At 38.2% G+C, this 10,347-nt stretch overlaps 1 protein-coding gene across 2 annotated transcripts; it reads right to left on the bottom strand.

The window, feature by feature from the left end:
* Window positions 1–3,912: 3,912 nt before the first annotated feature.
* Window positions 3,913–9,817, bottom strand: LOC113098190 (ATP-dependent RNA helicase DDX39A-like). 2 transcript variants are annotated; one of them, XM_026263169.1, is made up of 10 exons: window positions 9,678–9,817; window positions 8,726–8,944; window positions 8,288–8,415; window positions 7,415–7,691; window positions 7,203–7,321; window positions 6,935–7,066; window positions 6,748–6,857; window positions 6,519–6,663; window positions 6,250–6,397; window positions 3,913–4,171 (listed from the first exon to the last, which is right to left on the bottom strand). In XM_026263169.1, exons 2-10 carry the CDS (start codon window positions 8,931–8,933, stop codon window positions 4,155–4,157), a joined length of 1,284 nt encoding a protein of 427 aa, XP_026118954.1. In that variant the 5' UTR covers window positions 8,934–8,944; window positions 9,678–9,817; the 3' UTR covers window positions 3,913–4,154. The 2 variants fall into 2 exon arrangements, with proteins under 2 accessions (XP_026118954.1, XP_026118955.1); XM_026263170.1 differs by having other exon boundaries at window positions 8,726–8,941; window positions 9,678–9,792.
* Between the last annotated feature and the right edge of the window lie 530 nt (window positions 9,818–10,347).

Genomic DNA, 10,347 nt, shown 5'->3' with positions numbered 1-10,347 from the left:
CAATAAAAAATAAATAAATAAAAAGTTTACCCTTATGACTGTTTTTTGTGATTTATATATTTGTTGGGGGGAAAAGGTCAAAACAGCTTGAAATGTTTGTGATGTGGCACACTAAACCGTAACTAACCACCAAACTGTAAAACTACAATCAAAAAATACTGATACATCTAATAACATCAGATATAAAATACTTATTAACATAGTCAAGATTTCTATACTCTTAGGTCTGTGGGGGGGACACATTGCCTCAGAAATGCAAACAAATCACATGAGTGCAGTTTTTTTCCCTGTTGAGCTGTTTGGTTTTTAAGCATGCATTTAGGGTGGAACATGGCATTGCTTATCAGTCATTATTCTTTAGCTCCTTGTCAACCCATCAAACAAGTTATTGTTACTAGTCAGTAGTAGGTGGTTTTAGAGGGAGGGACTAAAGAGGGAGGATGATGTCATTTGGCAAAAACTGGATAGACTCGTGACTGAAAAAATGAGTCAGCAATATTTAGTTTTTCCTCGAAAAAAAATTAAACAGCAAATTTGCAATTTAGCACAAACGTGTTAAAAGATTTTATTTTGGCTTCAGTCATAACCAATAGACAAGAGCTGCTGAACACCACTTTTATCTGGCACAAGTGTTTTTTTGGTTTTTTTACCTGTCCAGGGCCATAAAAACTACTGTTGTTGCTTACATACATTTAACTTGTATGGGGTGTGGGGGGTGATTTTAAATTATGTTGAAGCATTTTTATTGTGTGTACTTCACTTCTGTCTAATACAGAAAAGGCTCAGATAGATAAATGCCAGTAAAAGCAAATAGAGCTCATTGTTTTAAATAATAAAAATACTCATTAGCCTACTAACGTCATTGTCACGGTTCACTCGGGAAGGAGTAAGGAGACGCAGGAGAATACTTCAGAAATAGACTTTAATCATCAGCAGGCCTATACAGGAACTGAAGACACTCAACCTTTACGTAACTTGACATTCAACAGCAGACAAAGCAAACTAAGGACTGGGAACACTTTAAATATACACAGTGGGACACACCTGGGAGCAAAGTAACTAATGATACACAGCTGGGAACTAATACACATGAAGAACACAGGCACAGGAAAGACCAAATAAGGAAAACCCAGAACAACATGTGACAGCCATATCTTTCATCCAACTAAAACTTGCCTTATTTCTAAGGGTTCCATTACTTTTATATCATCTCATGTCTTTGCTCCCTCTGCAGGTGGCACTTTTACTTTGTCAATTAAAATAATTGTAGCTATTCATTGGGGTTTTATAAAACAAATATTTCTGAATACTGACATTTGGATGGGACTACGGTCTCTATAGGCAGAATGATGTTGCAAGAGCTATACGAAGTGTGCCCCTAACATACAAAAACAGGAGTCCTCTGATTTTTTTCAGTAAAAAAGCCATATAATCTGAATCAGGAGAGAAACATGCACTGATCAAGCCCTGTTTGCGAGGGAATACAGTGCAATTTTACACAAATCTGTCAATGGATTGTAATGTGAGAAGACAACATGGGCTTTTTCACATGGTGGAAACATTGTTTTGGACTTGCATTTTAAAATGAAAATAATAATTGGGTTGTTTCTTACAAACATGCAGTTTTTCACTTCACAAGATGTTAACTGATGGACTGGACTAAATTAATGTTTTTTGATAAGTGAAGTGAATCTCAACAGATGGGGGAAGTCGTGGCCTAGTGGTTAGAGAGTTTGACTCCTAACCCTAGGGTTGTGGGTTTGAGTCTTAGGCTGGCAATACCACGACTGAGGTGCCCTTGAGCAAGGCACTGAACCCCCAACTGCTCCCTGGGTGCCACAGCATAAACAGCTGCCCACTGCTCTGGGTGTGTGTTCACAGTGTGTGTGGTGTGTGTGCACTTTAGATCAGTGAAATGCACAAATTCTGAGTATGGGTCACCATACCTGGCTGTATGTCACTTTCACTTCACTTCAGATTGCATCCTCAGTGAGTACGTGTAAACTATCGCAGCACAGCCTCTCCCTCTCAGTCTTTAACAAAAGCAGGGTAGAACAGGCCTCTGGCACCATCTTGTGATGAGCATAAAGCCTTTGATGGATAGAAGTCCCCACTTTAATATTTGATCATTATTAGGCACATGGTTTTGCCATTTTCAATTATATTACGGTATTGATATTTTTACAGCTAGATTGACACATTTTAGTGTGAGAATAGGAGGTTTACAGAAACTTTTTTATTACCTTTTTTTTTTTTTTTGCCGTGGCATTGCTAAAAAGCGTTGGCATGAACTATTTGCATGACTTCATGACACAGAAACCAGGGTAACCAAATCTGACAGGCACAATTAAAGGTTACCAGAATCCATTACCCGACCACGTTTCGTGCAGAATTGTCAGTTACCAAAATTCATGTTGGTGTTGTCAAACCAGTTTTTATCAAGTCTATGTGTCAAACCTTAACAAGTTTCCAAAATCTTTAACCATGCTATTTCACTCAGACATTAAATGTTACCCAAATTCACTCTAAACCTGACTCTTCTGTATTTATTATTGCAAATTATTCAAAGAAGCATTTGTTTACATAGGCACCTGGTGGCCGAGTTTGGTACCGCACACTAATGTTAGCTAGCAATAGTTATCAAAAGAATAACATTTTTGAAAAGAGAAAAAAGTTCTTGGAGAGAAAAAAAAAAAAAAAGGTACAGAGAACTCTCAGGAAGAAGTGCCAGGAAAAAATGTCTTTAAGTGCGGTACATGCTCCTGTTTATTCAACAAAACCTTTTGGAAAATCAGTCAGTTTTGATATTTTGGCGAGTGCCACAAATAAATGTAGCCCAGCTTCAGTCTACTCATCACCATTTGTAGCCAGTGCCATAGACCAGTGTTCGAACTATACCGTGACCTTTGGGGGAGGGGGTGTTTGCGTGTGCCTCAAAAAAGGACTTACTTACAAAGATACATAACAGCTACAACTGTATATGCACTATTATACTTTATCGACACAAATTGATCTTGTCTAACAGAAAACAAACAGCCGCTCATAAAAAGCCTATGTATGTGTTTATTTTATTTTTTATTTTTTGCAACTTGTTCTGAGCAGCGCTGCTTATTCCCCCATTAATCCACTCCTCAGGCAAGTGCGTGCCAGGTAACTTTTCAGACGGAAGGTGTTTTTTTTTTTGCGTCTCTACAAGCGATGCACCCCAAGCTTCCATCCTTAACAAACAGCCATTTATATCGGCTCATCCAGTCTCGCCACTGCTGGCTATTCCAGTTTAACGGGAGAGAGGATTTGGAGCAAGAGGGGTGTCCGGCCTCTGACGAGCTGTTACCATCTTCAGCCAGAGACTTTTCTTCAGCTTCTTGCGTTATCACAGTGGGAGCGGCGGGACAGTGCTTGCAGCAGGTGAATCAGTCGTGCTATGAACGTCATCACTACACAATTTCTTAGTAAAACCAAAATTAATTAAACTGCCTTGTTTTCTTTTTGCCATGGCTATGATGCTATAACTGCAGATGACTTTGCGCGTGATAAATGGCCTCCAACGTTTATTTTTTTTCTAAGAATATGTGAAGTGGATATAAGACGTGTAGAATTTGCAGCGCAGCGCCCCCACACCTTGATGCTCATTACAAGAATAGCATGTATAGTAATCTTTATTGAAGTAAATTAGGTTTTAATCGCCGTCATGCATGAATGCATAATATTGTTGCTATTTTTCACTTAATAATCCATCATGATAACATTACACAACTGAAATTGCACTTCAAAATATTCACATTGTCAATATTTTTGAGACCCCCCAAAATTTCACATTTCTCGTTTTCAGGGGAGCCCATGTCTTATTTAGGGGAGCCGAGCTCCCCCTAGCTCCCCCGTAGTTCGCACTTCAGAAATACTGCACAGACATTTTATTTAGTATAAAATGTTTTTAATTCTCAAACAAACACACTTGACAGGTAAAAAAGGATTCCCAACCAATCCCCTGGAACAATAAAATAAAGTACACAAACGGAGAAGAGGCTTTTTGGGCATGATCATATGAAAATAAAACTTGGCGGTTCTCTCTTCCCGCTGTCACAGAAAACTACACGGAGACACAAATAGGGAGAGCTGGACCACAGCCCCCACCCCTTCAGCACACATCTGGCTCATCTGGACTGCTCAACTGGAGAAAAAGAAAGGGAGGAAAACATTAGGGAGCAAGCTGTAACAGTACATTTATATTAGAAATAAAAACTAGAAAAACTTGAGACTTCTTAAATTAGTTGTCTTCATTTAAAAACAAACTGAGGTTTAATGAAAACATTTCAGGATTTTTCTTCAAAGGGTTGAACATACAAATTGAGGTTTCAATGCTGATTAAGAGCTAGATAATGGCTAGATAAGACCCTTTGAATAAGGGTCTTATCTAGCAAAACGATCAGTCATTTTCTAGAAAAATAAATAAAAATGTATTTGAACTTCAAGCATTACAATCACGATGCATGATGTAGGCAAAGCTGCAAACTCAGCGTTTAGAAAGCAAGCATGCAAAGAAAGTCCTTTGCAAAAAAAAAAAAGGTAAACCAATGTAGTTAGACATTTTGAAGTTGGAGGAGAAAATGAGATTGAGTTCCCCCCCACTCTACCTTTCTGTACCACAGTAAACAGATGAAAACTTAACCACACGTGACTTTTTCCAATATGATTACATAATGTGTGAAGTCGCCAACGAGCATTGCAGAGGTAGTGCAAGATGAGCATTTGTGGTTAAAGAGTACATATTTTGTTTGAAAAATGAATCATTTTGCTAAATAAGACCCTTATTCCTTGGCCAGGATTGTGTAGAGACCTTCAACCCTTCTTAAAGATTTGTCTAGTTGTCTAGTAGTCGACTAATAGCACGTTTATAAATAAACCATTTAAATCATAATAATGAGCTTAATAAAGTGCTCAAGTGCACATATAAAGCTTGTCACGGCACACCGTCAGAAGTAACCTAATGATTATGAATGTGACCGGATAAAACAGTATTGAGGCTGCATTAACTGTTTAATAATTAATTGATAAACTAGTCTAGTGCTTTCTTTGTTCTCAGTTAAGGGATGAAACTGCACCACTGACTCGTCATCTCTTGCAGTAGTGATGCACCTGAATGCATGTTTAATACAGATTATATAATTTGTGAATATCGGTCTTCCATTTAAATTGGTTTATTTGAAAATAGACATTTCACTCTCTATAGATTTTTTTTATAGCGTTTACGGCCCATTTCACAGGGACTGAGACGATAGAAAGCGCAATCTGTTGCTTTCATTACTTTACAAAAGCGCAATGTGTTATTAATGTTATTATTGTGAATGCACAAAAATAAACAGTCTTTACAAATTTGAAAGATGCATTACTCTTATCTGTATGAGCAAAAATGACGGAATACTTTTAGAGCAAGTGACTGCGCCTCCATCTTTCAGACTCCACAGAGACACTTGAACAGCACACAAATTTTTTGATTAACATCAGACTGAGCGGCCATGTAAAGTCACTGCTAACAAACATATTTCAGATGATAAGCCATATTTGACATTGATGAATGATAGGCAAGCGTTTGAATGTCCTGCCCGATGTACAGTATTAAGGCCCGTGCACACCAAGAACGATAACTATAAAGATAACGATATTAGCGTCCACACCAGCGAACAATATTGTCTGGGTATTCTAAGCGGACACGCGTCTGCTGCTTTAAATTCTCGAGCTCACTACAGCAGGATTGATTCTGATTGGTCGGAAATGTTTTTATCGTTCATCAGAAAAAAAAAAATCGTGCTGAAAGTGATTCCAACGATATCGTTTCTCTTTGCCTTTATCGTTATAGTTGTGGTGTGGACTCTGCTATTTTTTTAATATTGAGAACGATTTTTAGAACTACATCTTTATCGTTATCTTTATAGTTATCGTGCTTGGTGTGAACAGGCCTTTACACATAGACCAGCCGTTAACGAACTGCGTGACTTTGCCTGTGTGTTTGTTTGTTTTTTTTCTGCGATTAATACAATTTTGGTACAAACTAATACAATTCTTGCAAACGGTTAATCAACTAGTAAGGGGGCATCCCTATGAAAAATCCTGAAATGTGTTTTTTCTCAAAAATCATTTTGGACGTTATGGATGCAAGTAAATAATCAGGAAATTTGAATTTGGGAGTAATTGAATCCTTTAAACTAGAGATAAGTCAAGCGGACACTCAGAATAGATCGTTTTTCTTACTGTAAGTGGAGATGTCGATTTCCTCAGGCAACTCAGCGACGTTGACTTCAAAACGGTCCTGCACATCATTCAGGATCTTTGCATCCGTCTCATCTGATACAAAGGTGACGGCCAATCCTTTTGTACCAAACCTACCAGCACGAGCAACCTGAAAGGAATGAGGATAAGAGTGTTTAACAATCTAGAGTTGTGCATTTTTCCAACCCCAGCCCTGGACAGTTGTCATTACACTTCTAAGTTTTGATGAAAAGTAGAACATGCATAAATACCCTGTGTAGGTACGTGTCTGAGTCTTCGGGCATGTCATAGTTGAAAACAATATTAACACGCTCGATATCCATCCCACGACCAAACAGATTCGTAGCCACCAGGATCCGCCGTTGAAAATCTTTGAACTGTTGATACCGTGACAATCTGCATGAAAAGAGAAAGAAAAATGATTTCAGCATTTTTTCCAACCAATCCATTTCAAGATTATAGGTTTAACAAATGTCTCACCTTTCTTCCTGAGCCATTCCCCTGTGGATCGCAATGGCAGGGAAGTTCTGTTCAACCAACAGCTGAGACAGAGCCACGCATCGTGGAACTGACTTGACAAATATCACCACCTACAAATCATCCACACAAACCGTTGAGCTGACATTCAAGGTCAAGGACTGTAAAAATGCGATGAAACAACAATTACCTGGTTGAACTCAAGAACGTCAAGCAGATCAAATAGCTTGCGGTTCTTTTCACTGTCCTTCAGTTTAACGTAGTATTGCTGAAGACCATGCAGGGTAAGCTTAGTCTCGTCATCAACAAACACCTCCATTGGCTACAAAAAAAATAAATAAATAAACACTTTAGAATTCAGAACACCGTTCACAGTTTTGGAAGGAAGTAGCCACATCCACAGATTAAGCTGCACGGGCCAAATTAAAACTGTAAACAAAAAAGAAAGGATGACTCACATCTTGCATGAATTTGCGACAGACCGGTCTGATCTCTTTGCTTAATGTGGCGCTGAACATCATGCACTGCTTCTCGTGAGGGGTCAGTCTGAAAATCTCCTGGACATCCCGTCTCATATCTAATATGCAAATCACACACAATTACTCCTCTGGTGAATGGGGGAAAAATCCAGCTCTGTAAACTGGTTCATGCATGATAAAATCAAACGCACCTAGCTGCTCCAGCATCTTGTCGCATTCATCCAACACAAAGTGTTTGACATTTTTGAGGTTCAAGGTCTTGTTGCGAATGAGGGCAAGGATTCTTCCTGGTGTTCCCACTACAATGTGAGGGCAACTCTTCTTTAACACTTCCTCATCCTTCTTTATGGACAAACCACCGAAGAAGACAGCACACTTAACGCTGGACATGTACTTGGAGAAGCGCTCATACTCTTTACTGATCTGAAAGGCCAGTTCACGTGTGTGGCACATAACCAACACCGAAACCTGCAGAGAAGAAAATGATAAAACGGCTGAAAATTTGTTAACTTAACATACATAACTACAACAAGATCTCATAATAGTCTTTATCCAAAGTAGCAGTCTGCAACAGCATAAGAAACCACTGCTGGTTATTCAAGTTCTTCAAGTGTGACGATTTAATGCTCAACAGAACTGTTTTGGAGATCAGTGTCAAACAAAGTCTGAAAATGTTATAAAATCCTAAAACATTCTAGGTTTACTGGTTTGCATAACCATAAAACTATAATTATAAATGATAAACAATAACAATAATGAGTACCAATAATAATTAAGCACCGAATCAGACTAACAAAATGATTTCTAAAGGATCATTTGACACTGAAGACTTGAGAAATGGCTGCTGAAAATTTTTCTTTGCCATCACAGGAATAAATGACAAGTTTTTCACAATATTATTTTTATTTTAATTGTACTGTACTTGCGTTTAAATTAATTTAATGACTTCAAAACTTTTGACTGTTAGTGTACAAACTAGCAAAGCTCATGCCATTTTGGTTTATACAAATAGAAAGGAAAACCCTAATATTGAGTTTCCAAGATCCAGCTTTATGAACACACACCTGCCCATCCACTGGCTCGATCTGCTGAAGTGTGGCAAGCACAAACACGGCAGTTTTTCCCATTCCTGATTTCGCCTGGCACAGGATATCCATACCCAAGATGGCTTGTGGAATGCACTCATGCTGGACTGAAGAAAGAACATACATTTTACTACTAAACATAACAACATGTTAACACAATTGCAATGAAACCAAGACATTGTGAACATGATTTCCCATCGGGATCAATACATTTGTGTTTGCACTTTAATCTGGATTTAAGTTTAAAAGAACTCTGTACTTGGATGTTCTTGATGTAACTGAATATGGAGGCTATGCATGCTCACAAAGCCCTTTTAAATAACTCTATACACTGCTGCTCATATAATAGACATACTAGATCGATTTTTACACAGCAGTGTACTCTAAAACTCTTAAAGACGTCACATAAATCCTCACCCTCAGAAGGATGCTCAAAGCCACAGTCGACGATCGCACGGAGCAGCTCCGGCTTCAGGAGGAAATCTCGGAAGCCGGAGCTGTGGATGGAGACGTAGGAGCCTTTCACCTCCTTCTTGCCTGCTGGGACTGCACTGTCCACGGCAGTCTGTGGCTCCTCGTCTTCCTCATAGTCCAACAGCTCATTATCAACATCGGTCTCTGCCATGGTAACTTCTACTGATTAGGGAAACATAAATATGTAAAATAAAATAATTTAAAAACAAAAGAAAAAGAAATAAAAGTTACGTCAAAGATACTGATCAATATAATATAAACATGATCTACAGTAATTAGGCAAATATAAAATCATTTACACTGAGAAAAATTTACAGGACAAAAAAAATGCTGTTCAATGTTTTGCAGCATGAGCGTTAACTAATGAATGGAAATTAAATTATGAAGCTTTATCCAAACTGCTCGAAGTTATCCATAAATTATCACTTATATTGCTCTTTTTAAAATATTGGTCTCTGTAGGGCAAAAACCTACATAATACAAGTTGCGATAGATGTAAAAACAAGCTTCGATTGATTTAGCCAGTTTAGTAATGTTACCATTCAGACAATAGAGCCGCATCCGCTGTCTCCTCGAAACCGATCTCCTGATCTAAACGAGCGTTCCAAAACGATTTTTTTTTTTCAAAAGTACCTAGAATATATATGACTATGAAGTCTTGTGATACACGTGAAGAATGAAATACGAGTCTGTTCGCTTTCGTTTTTGCATGTCGGCTTTGAGCCTTTCAGGCTGCGCGGCTAACGTAGAGAAACGCGAGGAGTCTACAACTGTGTTATTTTTTAAAACACTTAAGGTTTATTACTAAAAGGAAGTTAAAACCAGAAGTGAGTACTATTGACTATAACACATGTAACAAATCAGAGTTATTAAAGGTACAAACGAAACAAATTACCTTTCGATGTTGGTACTGAACGTCGGCTCTTGCGAATCGTGCGGATTAGGCCTTAAGTTTAGAGCGCTCCCCGGAAATAAAAACTAAGCTTTCCTATTGGCTGTATTCAACGTCAATAATGGATCAGACACAGAGCATGCTTGCGATTGGGTAACAGATAACCGCGTCAATGTTGTGGGCCTGTTCAAATACCAGTCGTCAGCCTTTATACTAATGTGTCCACACGATGTCACTATATGCGTTCTGATTTTAGGACTACGATGATAAAATGTCAATGTAAAATTGTCAGCTTGATTTTTTCAGCATGTGTAAATTATGAAATCCTCAGTATTAAAAAAAGTATCACAGAAAACAAACATGCTCACGTAAAAGATGGATAGAGGAACTGTGGCAAAGTCTCCAGATGCTTCAGACTCCTCGTGCCAACAAAAATCTCACTGTATTATTACAATTAATGTCGAAATTAATGTTCGGAAATGTGAACTAATATTTCCTACTGACACACTTCTTTTTTCTTCTTCTTCTTCTTTTTTTTTAGCTGGTGAAAATAGTGTAATAATTTCGGCTATCACTGTCTTCAGAAGGTAAGCCAGACAAAATTTTTCAAATTTGTTACAATTTTTTAATTACTCCCATCAACACCGCAACATCACCTGCCCGCTACCCACTG

The sequence above is a fragment of the Carassius auratus genome, unplaced genomic scaffold (assembly GCF_003368295.1).
Source record: "Carassius auratus strain Wakin unplaced genomic scaffold, ASM336829v1 scaf_tig00216437, whole genome shotgun sequence".
In the NCBI taxonomy this organism is placed as follows: Eukaryota; Metazoa; Chordata; class Actinopteri; order Cypriniformes; family Cyprinidae; genus Carassius; species Carassius auratus.
This window is presented reverse-complemented; position numbering and strand designations above follow the sequence as displayed.

Excerpts from the sequence above, each read along its gene's own strand:
- LOC113098190 (XM_026263169.1), bottom strand. The coding sequence starts at position 8,933 with ATGGCAGAGACCGATGTTGATAATGAGCTGTTGGACTATGAGGAAGAC. Across the intron at positions 6,664-6,747 it reads GGAATGGCTCAGGAAGAAAG|ATTGTCACGGTATCAACAGT; the intron begins GTGAGACATTTG and ends CTTTTCATGCAG. Across the intron at positions 6,398-6,518 it reads CAGACACGTACCTACACAGG|GTTGCTCGTGCTGGTAGGTT; the intron begins GTATTTATGCAT and ends CATTCCTTTCAG.